A 16090-nucleotide genomic window follows, 5' to 3' on the forward strand; every position below is an offset into this window, starting at 1 on the left:
CGGCGCCAGCGGCGGGGGCGCGGAAATCGAGGCCGGGGCTCCGTCGCGGCCTGCTGCTGCTGCTGCCGCCGCTGCTGCTGCGGGAGGAGGCGGGGAGGCCCGCTGCCGCCGCCGCAGCCCCCGCCGCCGGCCTTTGTCTCCGCTGGGCTGGGCGGACGCGGCGGGGGCAGTTAGAATGGAACAGACTGAAGGTGAGGGCGGCGGGCGGCCGCGCTGGCGGGCGGCGGGGGCGGCGGCGGCGGCCCGCCCGGGCTTAAAGGGGCCGCGGCCGCCATGTTTGCTGCCGGCGCTGCGGCGGCGCGGCCCCCGGGGAGGGAGGGGAGAGGGCGGTGGGCCGCGGGCCGTCCCGAGGCGATCCCGCGGGCAGGGCCGGGCCGGGCCGGGCCGGGCGGCGGCCCGCCGTCTCCGTGAGGCCGCGGAGGGCCGGGGCGGGCAGGGCTCCGTGAGGCGCGGCGGGAGCCGCTCGCTTGTCCCAGCCGGCGGGGTTTGGGGCAGGCGGCGGCCCCCAGCGCCTCCGTATCCCCCGCCGCGGCAGGCAGCCGGGGAGAGCGCCCGGGCGCCGGGGGGAGCCGCTCTCGGCGAGCCCCAGGGCTTCTGGCGGGGAGGAACCGGGGGTCCGAGCCTGCTCCCCGCTCTTGCGAAGCGATGCGGAGCTGTCTGCCGTCTCCGTGACAAGCCGCGTACTTGTCAGCTTCTTCAGATAAGCAGGTTTTCAGTGCGTGCTCCTGAGAACCGCACATGAGCGAAGGGTTTGTCGTTTCTCGGTTTTTTTTTTTTTTTTTTTTTGAGGTGCTGTTGCATTGTACTCTGTTTTGTTCTGTGTCTCACTCCGCTCTTTTTTCACTGGCAATACACTCGACAATTTTAATACAGGTTTAAGATTTTCAATTTGCTGTTAAGAAAAAAAAAATCTTAATGGTATAGTTCTATATATACTAACTAACCCAAAAGACAATGTAAAGTAGCCTATAATCATAGTTGAAGAAAAAATTGTAGCCTGTTTTGATGACTGTTTAGGTTGTCCAGTGGCTTACTGTAGAGATGCACAGAGTATGTTTTGGCAGTTAGATTTTTTCTTTTTTAAATTTTTTAATAAACTGCTTGAAAAGATTTTACTCCACAAAGTGAGCATGTGCTTTATGAAGTTACAGACTAAGAGTAGAGGATGACGACCAAAGACACTATGTTTTGTTTTAATACAACCCAGTTTTGCATTTTCAGTTTGGTAAGTTTGCCCGAGTTTCAGGTGATACACATGAGATACGTTGCAGTTACTACACTGCTTTTGATATGTGAAAGTATGTCATGACTCTTACAGTGTTTGGTATTGCCAAAGATCTGGCTTCTGGTTTTACGTGAATATCGATCCGTGACTCTCCCTGGAGAAAAAAAAGATTTCCCTCCACGTTTCCTATTTGAATCCTGAGGCTCTAAAAACAGATGAGTACTCTAAGCGCGTTTTCAAGACAAACCACTTTTTATTTTCTTTTTAATGCATGGCGTTTTCTTTGCTGCTGTCCAAGTTGTTTCTTTCCGTGTCACCATGGGAAACTTGTTAAAAGTGGCCTTATCAAAACCATATTACAGACATGACTACTTCTTCTGGCATTTATTAAAAAAACAAACCACCTTTCAAAAGGTATACAGGGAAGTAGTCAGCCTTACCGCATGCTTTAAAGTTTGTCAGGAGGCCTCTGATTCACCATCAGTGTCTGCCAGAAGAGACTGCTCAGTCCAGCTGAAGTCAGTAGAAATCCACAGGCTACAGTTTTTCTGCTAACGAATCTATGTGCTGTTGAAAAACTTGGCATTGTCTTAACGTACGTAAATGAAACTTTCCATGTGTGATTTCTTAAGGACAGCCAGAACAAAATGGGACAGAGCAGACTGCAAATACTGGTTGCAAGAATCAATAAGAATAATTATTTTATTTCTGTCTACAGTTCATATAATTTGAACACCACAGGATGCTGTTACAGTTGATCGAGGCAGCCCTCCAGGTGATTTTTGACATGACTGTAGAAAAAGCATGGGTGTGTTCAGTTCTAGTGAGGAGTTCGGTGGCAGGTGCGTATGCTGAACTGCAGCGAGAACCGGGTTGTACGTTTTACGTGGTTCTGGCTGGGCAGTCGTAAGGTTTTGGGAGGAGGAATAGAAACATGACAGAAGTCAATTGCATCACTTTAAAATCCCAACCAACCTAGCCTGTTCCAGCCACACAGCTGTGTGCTTGTAAAACATGTAGAGCCGTGAACAGCTGAGAATCGTTGCTGTGTGGATTAGACCCTCGAGATGACGAGTACCAGCGCAGGTTAGATACAGGCATACGCTGGAACGAAACAGCCCAGAAAACGGCGGTAAACATGTGTGTGGTGACTCAGGTAATGAAGGGGTGGTAGGACGCGAACAAATCTTTGAATCTCCCCGATTTAGATCTGTGTGGACAGGAGCTGGGTTGTTTGTGCGTAAAGATGGCCTGGAACTTCTGCTTTCGAGACTGTTGATAGAAAGTCCAGCTCAGGGTGACGAGGCAGCGACGCCGTTTGCTGAACATGTAAGACTGACTCAAAGTATTGCTTTTTCAACTCGGTCAGTGAGGCAGTAGGACAGTTTCTGTTCTCACAGCAGTTACTTTCCATCTCTGTAAAATTCCTTGCCTCTACCAAGCGCTAACCCAGCTGCTTTAAGCAGGGCCACCCACATGGTGGTTGTCAACAGAAAAGGGTAAAACAAATTCAAAAAGGTTTTGTGGAAACTCCGTTTAAAATACGTGCGCTCTACGCTTTTTATCGGTAGGTGTTGTGTCGGCTCGCTGCTGTGGTGGTAGCCAGCCTCAGATGAACAAGCGTCTGCGCTGGTCCCAGCAGGGTTCGTCAGCTGGTAGCGGTGGGCAGAAGGCGCGCGGAACCCCGGGGGTCTCGGGCGTTCAGGGAAAGCGCTGCCGTTTTGCGCTGGCTTCTGGCTGCCTCCGGCTGGGTGCGGGCAGTTTCTGCGGGCGCTGCACCCAGCAGGCTTTGGAGAGAGTCCTCCCTCCTCGTGCTTGGGAGTTTTCACCTTGGTCTCCTGTTTGGTGATGAATAGCGGTGGGTGCTTCTGACATTCAGGAGGTTTCTCTTACGCATTGCATAGTTACCGTATCTTTTCTCACTTTTTTGAGCAATAATACAGTGGATAGATGCATGTTTGTGTGTTTTATAGGTAATTCCTACCCTGTTGCTATATTTTATGCAAACCTACAAAACTCCCTCTTTGGGAGGAGGAAAATGGGATCGGCATTGTTCAGAATCGTGTGATAATCTGAGCGGTCTGTTATTATTTAGTCTACCGCAGCATGAAAGCAATAATTTGAGAACTTCATGTCTTGTTTTCTGAGAGTGAAGTTGCAAAATACTCATGCGGAAAAATAGCTTTAGATAAGTGCAATTGTTGGTGAAAAATGTGAACCTAGAGGGTTTCTAATCTCTTTGAAACTTTCCCATGATGGGGCACTCACTGTTGAAGGTGTAACTGGGTTTTTTGAGTTATGCTTGGTCAGGCTAAGAAGCTCGGGACGGGAAGTGAAACAAACTCGGTGTTAATTTAAGAAGGAGCACTGTAAGAGCTCTACTAGATTGCCCTACCTTATCTTGTACTGCTTATATTTTTTTATTTCATTTACTTTTTCCTCTGATACTTTGAATTGTGGCTCTCCCATGGGCAACATGAAAATATTTGCTCAAACAGTGTCCGTGTGTAGAGTCTCGGTGTCTGTAAACAGTCCCGTTTCCCTGCTCGCTCAGAAGATCCCGCAGCCGTGGGAAAGGATCGGTACAGAATGCTGGCTACCCGGTTTTAGAGAACAAACTCTTTTTCTTTCATTAGGAAATTCAGTTGCAGTTTTGAAGGTATTGTTGATTTCAAGTTGTTTCCCAGCTGCTACAAAGTATCCATTTCCTATAAACCTTGAAATAATTAAGTTGTTTCTTTATCTGTTGGTTGAGTTCCAGTGTTGTATCGGTGTGGTATCTGTTATGGGTCACATTTGGAAGCTAAATTCTGCAGCCTGCAGGAGGCTGGCACTGTAATTTAATAGAGTCGTCGCTGCTGTAGCGAGAAGAATTTATTCTGAAATACTTTTCTGCGAGATCAACGCGTATCACTGAAAATCACATTCCCTCGTGGTTTTAGGTAGTGTTCCTTTGCTGAGGAAGGGTGGGTATGGCTCTTGAGCCTGTTGTTCATATTTCAACGACAGCGGGGTATTCTTTGCATCGGAACTTGGGAGTGACTTTTGCGAAGTAATCCTTCCTTAGGTTTAAACGTTGAGATTCCTACACGTCCAGGATTCATCGTTCTGTTCTGTTATTTTGGAAGCTCCAGGGGCTGTCCTTTCGCTGTAACGCAGCCCAGATGCCGCTTCGCTGGGCAGCGACTGAGATACGGACAAACCGGTGCAGAGTTTTGGAAAGGAAGAAGGGTGGGAAAATCTGGGTGTGTTAACCGTGATGACAGCGAAAGACGTGGAAGGAAGAAGCTCTCGATGATGTAAGCTCTGTGGGGGAACAACCTCTTGTGTTTTAAGACTGTTGAGAGTAGCAATTCAGTGAAGCAATAATCCTTGCTTCTGCAGCCTGCCTAGGAAGATAATGAGGCCGGTGTACAAATTGTCCCAACAGAAGCATAGGCTAGCATCGAGGACCGTGTTACACAGGTGAGCTCCAGAGGGGAATTACTTAAAAAAAAAATAATCACAACTATTTTCTCCCACTGGATTTAGGAGTTACCAGTAAAAGTAGAGTGCTTTGAAGTTCACTAATCCCCAAGTTTTGTCGCGTACCCAAATGAAGTCCGCTGTGCCTGTGGAAGGGAGTGCACTGCCGGCTTTAGGAACTGTCACAGCTGGGGACTGGCTGCTGTGAGGAGTGATACAGCCTGGCAGACTTTGACCTGGAGGGCTGTATGTGGAGGAGATAAGAGGGACCAGACACAGTCACGCAGCTTTTGAATTCTGTTAATGCTGTGTCTGGATCTCATTAATACCGCTTTGGTGGGATAGTTGTACCAAGGTATCAGCAGAGAACTTACTTCTCCTTCTCAGTACTAGCAAAACCGCATTTTTGCTGCTGAACTTCAGCCCTTCTGAGAAAAATAAGCTGTCCTGGCAAGAGCATTCTTTGTCTGTGTACGGGTAAGGACTTTCGCTGGCTACGTTGATCAAGTATTGCATCTTACTGTAGACCCAGACGGACGTGACCGTGACGAGGAGCCTGTAGTGTTGTCATGGCTTAGTGCTCTAGCCTTGTGACAGGGAGTCCTTCCTATTAGGAACAGGGCTGAGGCTCATAAACAGTCTTTGTTAAATCACTCGGCAGTCTGTAGATCATCAACTTCTGAATGATGTTTATAGATGGAATCAGAACGGGTGACTATGAACAGCCTAATACAGTACATTCTAATCGGCCAGATATATGCATGTAACATCCCAGAGAAGAAATAAACCTTGGTGTCCTAGTGAAATGCTGCACAAAGTTTGGTTTATATCCCCACTTTTTAAAGTGTGGAAGCTCTTTTAAGGAAAGACTGAAAGTTGCCAATGTAATAGGAAAAGGTCTGTTCTTACTTCAAAGAGATGGGATAGGGTAATGCTTTTTGGGGCAGAAACCTTTTGCTTAGGCTGTTGTACAATTTCAGTGCTTCTCAAACTGAAATGTTCGGCTGTGGGTTATATGAACAGCTTTCTAGTGTTCTGTATGCAGCCTCACCTGGTGGGGCTCAATTTTCGAGAAGGCTTTAAGGAAGATTTTAGTGGATTCAACATACCAGCCAGGCAAGAGATCAGAATTTCTGTAATGTCGATCGCAGCGGCCTGCCATTAAACCGCTGCCAGAGGAATGAGCTGGATAACCAAATCACGTAACCCACGGGTCACAGCAGTGCGAGAGAGGGTTTGTTTTTTTTTTCTCCCTGATGCGACAGTTGAGGCACAAGTTGTCAGTCTGTACTTGCTGAGTTGTAGGACTAGAAGGTGGTTATACAGATGAAGATGGTTATACAGATGGACAGTTTCAAGGCAGTCTTCTGAACGTAAAGATCCATTGCTGATTTGAAAATGAGGGTTCGTGGAGGCTCTAAATCTGGTGGTGTTGGCTGGAGGAGGATTAGTTGTTGTGGTAGTGGCAGTGAGGTTTTTTCCTCTTACATCATGAAGTACTTACTCACCAAGCGAGTAGTCTGCCTCGATATTTGACATTGTAAGTAAGGCCAAAGAACCTGTACCTGGGGAAAAAATGTCTTTTAAATGAATTATCATCCTTTCTCTTCCCTCTCAAGAGAGAAATGAAAAGCGTTAAAATTATTTTACCACATCGGATTAGCATCCTCCAGCAGGACTCAAAACTTGCACGGTTTCCACTCTTAGTCGGACTTATAAGCAGGACAACATAAAGCATAATGATTCGAATGCCATGTGACATTAGCAAAGTTATATTTTTAACAAAGCACAGAATGCTGTGTATGTTTTTGTTTTATAGAATTTTGCTTTCTGCAGGCTGATTTTTGCTTTTTATCGTTCTGCTGTGGCCACACCAAAGTTTGGGTCCTGGCATGATATACTTTAACAGATCCCTTATTTAACCTTCTGGTGCTTAGTTCTAATAAACTAAACGAACGATCTTACTTTCAGAGTATTTGGGTAAAAGAAAGTGATTTAATTACTGTTAAAAGAAAACAGCAACAATAAAAAACTGAGAAGTCGAGAGTAATTCTAAAATTTCTTAAACTGTTTCTGCTTTGACTCTGCCCATCGATCAATGGATGTGCCAGGATGACTGAAGTGCTGTTGCAGCTTCTCAAGACAAGTTTTTCTTTTAAGCATTCAGAAGAAAAAAAAAGATTGAACCAGGTTGCAGTAACAAGTGAGAGCAGCCTAGGGTGCAGTTTCTTACTTGTGTGCGAAATCTGTTGTTTGCTCTTCGGTTTGGCAGATGTAAGGTAACAATTAATTGGTAAATAGTACGAACAGTCCCACTTCCTCTTCCTAGAATGGGTGGTGGTTTTGTGTTTTTGACCTTGGTACGCAATCCTGCTCGCTCCACGTGCCGTCCCTCGGATACGCTGCCGCCTCGGCGGTAACGTTCTTGCGTTGGCTTTGTGGCTGATGTGCAGCGAGCTGCTGGAGAGCAGAGGTGGTTTTACAGCCACGAGATTTAACAGTTACTGCAGTTAGTGAATCTTGCTACATGGCGTTGTGCTATTGTTTCCTTAAGTCGCTTAATTACGGTGACAAATGTGCCCCTAGTTGATTGCACGGGGCAGTAAAGATGAATACAAACATCAATATAATCCGAGTATGAAGTCCACAAAACATAGAGCAAAATTCTGGTCGGGTTCTTGCTGGTTGCTGTTGTAACTTCAGTTTCTTTTTGCAGTCTCAGAGGAGGGAAGTGTTCTTAGTGTTTTGAAAACTATTAGATAAGGTATTGAGATGCGTTGCATGGGGAGGGTGAGAATTTAATGTGGGCAGGGTTATATGTAGATTCTTATTATGAGAAGTATCTGTGGGATGTGTTAATGTCATTTCAAACCCTGACCAAAAGGGCACAGTAACCCTCCTTTATGCCTACGCAGAGACAGAATAAATAATACAGAGCTATGTTTACTTTGGAAGGGCTAAATTGACCTTGCTTGAAAACAAACTTGTATTTCTTACCTGAAGTTTAGGTCACTGTATATGTCTTCTTGTTGAACATCGATATTATTTAGGTGAATGCCAAAACCTTCTCTGAGCCAGCAGTTGAGTTTTGGAAATCTAACTTCGATTTAGTCTGATCTTGGTGTTTTAATATGCAACGGAAAATTGAAAGTGTGTGTGACAGCTTTCTCAGCTGTAATCTAATTCAGTGAATAACCTCAGGTTTTGGAGATCTTCTGGTACTGAGGCTGTTTTTCTCTCCCTCCAAACCACGTAGCGTTTAAGCCCTAAGTGTTTAATATTAAAATAAGGTGGAGGGGCGGGGAGTGCGGAGAATAACCCTCCTCGCTAGCTGCTGAGAGCCACCCGGTGCAAACTCTGCTCCGCTTTGCTGGTGAGGGAGGAGGTTGGGAAACCCCACCTGAGGCTGTCGCACAGTCTGAACTGGTTTTCCCAGCAGCTGAGGTGGAACGGCCTATTCCCTTTAATCGTGCCACTGCTCAGAAAAGCCCGTGGCTTAGTCTCCCGCTGGCCTAAGGGCTGCTCATCTGTCTCGAATTTTGGCAAGGAGGCGGGGAGGCAGAGAAGAGGTTTCTTCTCTCCCGTTTAAGTGGTCTTCCTGTGGTTTTTCTGGCTTGTTCAGTTTGCAGTGACCATGGTGGCAAGAGAACTTGGTGTCTTCTGCATGCCTGAGGTTCAAAGTCGGCTGTCTTACTGCTTTGTGTTAGAATAACGCTTCCTAGCGCCAGACTAGGAGGGCTATAGAGAGTGTTTGGAATTTTAGCATCGTTATTCTGACTTTGTAACACTTGGGCTCTTAGTTTTTAAGCACTTGTAGGTACTTACAGCATTTCTTTAAACATCTTGGAAAAGAAGAAAGTGGTCATGTAAAAAAGCTGTTCTTGCAGAAATGTGTGAAGAGCCCTTTTTAAAGATTCAGTAATACCAGTCTTCTCTAAATCCATGAGAGGGTGGCTGCTGAATGGAGAGGGGGAAATTGGTCTTTAGATCTCTTTTCTTTTTTTTTTTCCTCAACAATTTAATTCGCTTAATTACTATTTTTCGATTTACACTGACTTCTTATTTCCCTCCCCCCGCCTTTAGGCCCTATGAGAAAAAGGGAAAGCTAAGGATGCTGGAGCAGAACAATGGATTTCTCTTTCTCTTTCATGCAAGGGATCATGGGAAACACAATTCAGCAACCACCTCAACTCATTGACTCAGCCAACATCCGCCAAGAGGATGCCTTTGATGCCAGCAGTGACATTGCTGAAGATGGTGGACAAACGCCATACGAAACTGCCCTGCAGCAAGGCTTTCAGTACCCTACGCCCACGACGGAGGACCTTCCACCCATCACGAATGGCTACCCACCAACGATCAACATGTACGAACCTCAAGCCAAATACCAGACGTACAGTCAATATCCCAATGGTTCAGCCAATGGTTTTGGTACAGTCAGAAACTTTAGTCCCCCAGAGTATTACCAAATGGAAAACTCTAACGCAAGGCCGCACGAAGTTCTGGAAAAACCTTCCCCTCCGCAGCCGCCGCCTCCACCACCACCTTCAGTTTCACAAACGGTGATTCCAAAGAAGACTGGCTCACCAGAGATCAAATTAAAAATAACCAAAACTATCCAGAACGGCAGGGAATTGTTTGAGTCCTCTCTGTGTGGGGACCTTTTAAATGAAGTACAAGCGAGTGAGTATGCTAAGGCGAAACATGAAGGGAGAAAAGAGAAAAGGAAAAAAAGTAGCAAGCATGACTCTTCCCGATCGGAAGAGCGCAAGTCGCACAAAATTCCAAAATTAGAACCAGAGGAGCAAAATGTAAGTGGAATAATAGTTTCAGCCATCTGTATACCTGATATTGTTGATGGAATATGCGTCTTGGGCAGTGTTTTTCCTTACTTTTAGTTGTATACGTACCTGAAGTCATGAGGCTTTATTTACTTGTCAGATACTCATATTAGGTTACTAGGATCTGTATTTCTAGGACAACACAGTTTTGGGTAAAAGACTGCATATAAAAATAAATGTTAGAAAATGCTATATAATATTTTTAATATTATTTAGTGGTTTAGCGTGTTCAGAGTTTGCTACGCTTTGGACAGTGTTGAAGATGGAGCGTTTGGCCAAAAGCATGCAAGTGTACACATTCCTAAAATTGCCTGTCAAAGTAATGCTGGGTTATTCAGTGGAAAGTTGGGTAACTTGAGTATTCAGCACTGCAGCTTTTAATAAATTTTTGAAAGATATTCTAAACGTCGTGATGATGTGCAAAACCCCAGAGCGATGTAGCATATGTAGAAGCCAGTAGAAATTAGTATTCTAAAATAGTAGGCGAATTAGAAGGACCAGTTGACTCGACAAACTTTGGGAAAATTCAATATTGATGTCTATTACCATTTCTGTCAAGTTTTGTAATAGGGTTGGACGTATACAGGGTGTGTATATATATGTGGTTTAACGTAGATTGCAGGAAGTAGAGACACAAATTACCGGTCTTCGGTACTCTCAGCTATTCTTTTTTCTTCAGTTTTATAAGCCACTTCATTACTTCTGTTTCTTTTTCTCTTCCTCATTCCTGCCAGCTGTGTGATACTGGTTTCTGTATTTCTCAGTTTGAGGGGAATGGGGAGCAGAGAGGGGTGGCAAGTGTCAGGAATGGGGAAGTTGCCATATCAGGCCAGGATGGAGATTGTCCAGCTCGGGCCGGTCTGGGCTGTTACAGTATATAGCTGAGTTTCGTGTAAGTTCCTGTGAACCCCCTTGATTCTTGCTTCTGGTAGGTTTGGGAGAAGATCCTGTCCTGTAGGGATCGGGACTCTGATCTAGTATAGCAGGTTCATATGCTTGATGTGGTGGTGGTGTTATTTTTAATGGAAGTCACGCTGGTTTCACACCCACCCCCCCTTACCAGGAATATTTACAAGTTTTATGACTGTTCTCTCTCCCTTCTGGTAAGCGGACTTCTTCCAGAGGTCAGGTTGGTGATTTGTCAAGATTTTGAGCTTCTACTATATTTGTTTACCAGAGTTGACTCTAATGAAGCTCAGTAAGATCTAATAAACCCTGTAATCCAAACTTGAAATGGACTATCCAGTTAAAATGCGAGCCATGGGTGGCTGCACTGGATCTCGGAATTGCTGTTTGAAGGCAGTTCCAAGTGGCTGTAGCAGCCGACGTGGCCAGCTGCTGCCAGGAGGCAGCTCCGGCATCCCGACCGGCACCTCCCTCGCGCTTCATACCTGCGTATGGAGGTAGGAAGAGGGGTCTGTTCTCACGGTCAGCTCTTTGCTGAATGCCTCCGCTGCTCCTGTGTTGTTCGTCCACCTGTCCTTTGTTTGCTGCTGTAATCATACGTTTACCCCCCAAGTTTCACTTAAATCTCAGTGAGTTTGGTTCTTCCAGAGTTCGGCTAAAGACACGGTCTTTTATCCAGGCTTTCTGGCCTCTTCTCCAGACTTCCAGCACCCCCGCATCAGGCTGTGTGTTTTGCCTTACCGTTTTGTCCTCCCTCTTACCAGAGACCCTGATTCTACTGTTGAAGCTTCAGCTGTGCCTGTCCCTCTGTTTGACTGGTGTTACCTGGTTATCATGAGGACATAATCTTCTGTCTTGCCCAGCATGTTGTCTTTCCCAGATTGAACTAAAACCTTGCCTCTCAAGTTCCGAGTCATACGTGTCATCCAGAACTCGCCAGACGTCTCGGTCTTGCTTTTGTCCTCCATGTAGCTTCCATTTTCCTTTCAAAAGCCGTTGTTGCAATGAACTCTTTCATGTCACTCGCCCTTGTTTCAGACAGCAGATCACTCTGACATGAACAGGATTTTGTGCTAGTGGTTTTCGTTATGAATTACCCACTGCAGTCTCAGTTTCATTCTCCCACCGTTTGGCTTTCCACTACACAATTTCATCTTCGTGTATGTTCATCATGTACGCTTTCGTCATCTTTAGCGTTAATGATATGAGACTTGTGACTTCGGATCATCTTAATAGGAGCAAACAAAACTTCTGGTACAACAGTTGTTTTACGCTCTTCTCCTCGGCGTGGCTATCTGAAAGTGCGGTGACCTGCAGTTGTTTCCTCTTTCTGACACGGTAATCTCTGTGGAAACCCACTGACTGTCGGGGGACGCTCATACTTGAAAGGCTGATTTGAAATGAAAATGTTATGAAAACATTGTTGAACTTTAAGCTCTGGATACTTGTTTTAAGAATAAGTCACTCTGCTCGTTAGTTGTATTCTGCGAGGAGCTGGAACTTTGCGATCTGTGTAATCCGCTTGGCTCTGCCGGCAGAGGTGAAGTTTCCACTAACTCACTGGAGCAAAAGAAAGGCAGGAGTCATTGCCGTGCTTTCTGCTGTACCAGGGAGGTATGATTTCTGCCCAGCAAATATTGATATGGTCGGTTTAAACGATCGTTTTCTACAGACAGCTCTAAATGAGATGCTGGCCTATGCCAGAACTGACCTTAATTGTTCTAGATGATGTTTACATGTGTGTTTCCTAGTTTCTCTGAGCTGAAGCATGCCGTATTGCCTAACACGGGGTCTTCGTTTTAAACGAGCTAGGTGTAATTTGGATTAACAGCATTATTAGTTTCTCACTGCGTGTGTCCGACTCCTCTTTTTGCTGCTCTTTGAGTCCTTTGACTAGTGACTTCTCTGCTGTGGTAAAAGCAAATGTCTGGTCCCTGTCTCATTAGATAGCTCACGGCCCGCCTCTTATCTTCTCACCTGCTGTGCCATCCCGCTATCATGGCCACTCCACCGACGATGCTAGCTTCTGGTCGGTGGTGATCCCTCTTCTGTCGAAACCTTTTCCTGTCCTGCTCTGCCAGAACAGACTGCGTGTGCCCCTCAGCCTGGCCTATAAATGCACCGTAGGCTTTATGTTGTTGACTTTTGATCCTCCAAATATATTTGTCAACTATTTGCAATTTAACATCGATTCTACAGTTCTCGTATGGTATATTTAATATGATTTTGTAATGTAGTTTTTGTAAATAACTGGTGTACAGCGAGACTCATCACGTTACTATGGATATCCTTCATATGTTCTTCTCTGTTTCTTTGAAGTTGTATATTAATTTAGTGGGAAGTTATTTGGGCTTGCTGTCCCTGAGTGTATGTTCTTCTGTCACCTGTCAGAGGAGAACATTGCTGTATGTAGGTGTGATGGTAATGTAAACAGTGTAGGGAAACAAGGTATTTTTTGATTGTGATGCTGCTGTGTTTTGAATTGGGCCTAAGGAGTCATCTTACTCATATTTTCTGGGTTCATGGTTGCCTTTCTCTCCGTGAATTATTTTTTCTGCCTGGTTTCATTATTATGCTTTTTTTGTTTTGTTTTACTGTCCCCTTACCTTGTTTGTGTTTGTTTTTCCTTTTTTCTCTTCATTGTTACCCATTTCCTAGAGACAAAATGAGAGGCTTAGCATGCTATCAGAAAGACCAAGAGAAGATACAGTGTTGGAGGAAACCCCGGTTAGTACATACATTAATTAACACTTTTTGAACTTCTAGTGTGTTACTGTTTTTGGACTAATTATTACATGGATCCTTTAATTTGTCAGATAAATCAGTTGCCATTTTTGAAACTCTTACTAATCATTTTGCATCAAAACATCTCTCGTTGTACGGTGTTTATTGCTCTATTTTATCCCCAAAGCAACTTTCTTAATCAGCTTATGAAGCAGCAAGTTTTTTGGGATGGTGGTGGAGGTTGCTGTTGTGTGTCTTGGTTTGTCAGTGACTATCTTGTGTAAACCGTAGCTGTACGTAACGCCTTTCTGTCACGTTTCTAAGAAATGTTTATCTCGTGTTGGATTATCAAACGTCAGGGATACCTGAGAGAAAAATAACAAGTCCCTATGGATAGCGTCTGTGTCTCTGAGTGCACTAAATTGTCTTCTGTGGCTTGAAGCTTGCATTTTCTTTGTAGGTCCAGCAGTTCTTGCCTTCTCTTCCAACACAAGTACCCCATGACATCAAGTTTCAGGTTGGCGATCTGGTTTGGTCCAAGGTGGGAACGTACCCGTGGTGGCCTTGCATGGTTTCATGTGATCCACAGCTTGATGTTCATACCAAAATTAATACAAGAGGTAAGGGAGGACGATCTTTGCCAGAATATATCGAGTTTCTGTAGTTGTTCCTTTATTAAAGATATCTTTGAACTCCCTTTGCAGGATGAACTCTGCTTGTGCGTATGCTAAACAGCACTGTTCCTGAAATGTATAAAACTAGTACTTATTAAATTACCTCTACAGATGAGCCTGTGAAAACTGGGCTTGTGCACAGATGCTCCCACTTTTCTCAAGTCAATGTATTTATGAGAAGATGCTGATAAGTGTGAGAGTGTTCGATGTGGGCAAGGCATACTTATCTTCCCATCTTAAACTGTTCTAAATCTCGGCCCGTCTTATTTCTGAACTTTAGCTAGGTACTTCCACCTGCAGGAATTGAGCGATGTGGAGGAGGAAGGCGTCAGCTAAACCAGCAAAGGGATGTGGATAAAACTGCTGACTAGAAATTTTTCGTTTTCAGGTGCCCGTGAATACCACGTTCAGTTTTTTAGCAACCAGCCAGAGAGGGCGTGGGTGCACGAGAAGCGGGTGCGAGAGTACAAAGGACACAAACAGTATGAGCAATTATTGGCTGAGGCTGCTAAGCAAGCCAGCAACCACTCTGAGAAACAGAAGGTATGACGAACGCTAATTGTGTAGAGGGTTATCTACAGTGCCTGTGTAAGTGAAACTCTCGTGGGGCAGTTCCGAAACACTGTGGTACTTTACCCTGTAAAGGGTTGTCTGAATTTCACTGGAAGAAGTGTTTTTCGCAAAGATACAGAAAATGTTTCCGTACGCTTACGACTTACGTGTGAAAAGGCTGATAGCTGAACCTACTTTGTCGGTTCCTCGTGACGGTAGTCATCCTGGGCATTGGAGATAATTTGACATCTGTATTAGAATATTAAATAAAAACAGTGTCTGCGTGTTTACTGTTAACCCATTCTTTGGAAAATACGGTTTTTAAAGGACACTCTTCCAGCCCCTGAGACTAGTGGATATGTTCTTTTCCATTGTTTTATTGGAAAGGAAGTGTTAGCTACAGAAATTACTTACTGTGTAGATGGGCTACTTCAGTCAATATTTATGCTAATCAAAATATTGATGTGGAAGGAAAGGATTGCTTATAGAAAAATAAGGAGGATTTTAAAAGTAGATCAATTAGGATTAATTCTGTGTCTCATAACAGAATGGCGGGCTTGAACGCTGCCTGTTCTTGTCTTTAGTGAAGCTGTAACTCAGGGCAGACACTGTTAATTGTGATGGTCGTAAGGATCCAGCTCGAGTGTCTGCTTGTACTCTGAGCAGGGGATTCACTGTCCACCTTTCAAAAAATACCCTGTAAATGGAGAGCGAACTTAAATATGCTGCCTGAGAGATTTAAAGAACCTCAGGATTGCGTTTTAAGCGCTATACGTGGCAAAATCTTCAGTGTAATTAGCTGCTTGTCTTTGTTCCTTAAGATTCGCAAACCAAGGCCGCAAAGAGAGCGTGCTCAGTGGGATATTGGTATTGCCCATGCTGAGAAAGCATTGAAAATGACTCGGGAAGAAAGGATAGAACAATACACCTTCATTTATATAGACAAAGAGCCAGAGGAGGTTTTGTCAAAAGCCAAAAAGACTGCTGCTTCTAAATCGGAGACCAAGAAAAACCGACGACCGAAGCCAGCCTTGAACACCCAGCCAGAACATGCCAACGTGGTAGCAGCATCGCCTTCAAACGCTGAGGTGCGAAGACAAAGCCAACGGAGGCAGTCGAGTGTGGAAGAGGAGGAGCCACCTCCTGTGAAAATCGCATGGAAAACAGCTGCAGCTAGAAAATCCTTACCAGCTTCAATAACCATGCACAACTTGGATCTTCAAAAGTGTAACATGTCTCCAGTTGTTAAAATTGAACAGGTTTTTGCCCTTCAGAATGCTGCTGGGGATGGAAAACTCATCGATCAGTTTGTTTATTCCACTAAGGTATGTACTCTGTGTAGTGACTCCTCTTTTCTTGATAAATTATCCCAAGTCTGTCTTACTGTGGAGCTTAAACTTGTGTCCACCAAGCTTTCAAAATACATGTGCCTTTCATTGGAGAGAGAAAATCTAACAAAAGACAGATGCGACAACGGAATCTTTTAGTGCACTGACCCCTTAATTTCAGCGCATCCCAAAGTCTCTGGCAGTAACCATTCTGACTGGTGGCAGAGGAGCTCTCTACAGATGGTCACGTTTTTGCTCACAACACATTCAAAATATTAAAGCTGTTTAATTCCAGTTTCCTAGTTGAAATAATCCAGAAATTCTCTGTAAATCTTAAAATCAATGTATTTGTGGGAAACAGATGACAAAACTGTT

General features: G+C 44.7%; 1 protein-coding gene across 8 annotated transcripts in view; it reads left to right on the forward strand.

Annotated features, from left to right (window-relative positions):
• The window catches only part of LOC309601837 (histone-lysine N-methyltransferase NSD3), a 45765-nt gene continuing 29675 nt past the window's right edge, over window positions 1-16090 (forward strand). For 6 of the 8 annotated variants that reach the window (XR_014230587.1, XR_014230588.1, XM_082335011.1 and 3 more), the window contains exons 1-6: window positions 1-191; window positions 8774-9501; window positions 13096-13164; window positions 13622-13781; window positions 14224-14378; window positions 15209-15712. Coding sequence is in view for 6 of the 8 variants with exons in the window: in XM_082335011.1 (XP_082191137.1) it covers window positions 8818-9501; window positions 13096-13164; window positions 13622-13781; window positions 14224-14378; window positions 15209-15712 (1572 nt within the window). In the remaining 2 variants the exon portion in view is untranslated. The remainder of the gene's footprint in view (window positions 192-8773; window positions 9502-13095; window positions 13165-13621; window positions 13782-14223; window positions 14379-15208; window positions 15713-16090) is intronic. The other 2 variants (XM_082335012.1, XM_082335013.1) reach the window with 2 other exon arrangements.

Source organism: Platalea leucorodia (assembly GCF_965183815.1).
Source record: "Platalea leucorodia genome assembly, chromosome: W".
Lineage (NCBI taxonomy): Eukaryota > Metazoa > Chordata > Aves > Pelecaniformes > Threskiornithidae > Platalea > Platalea leucorodia.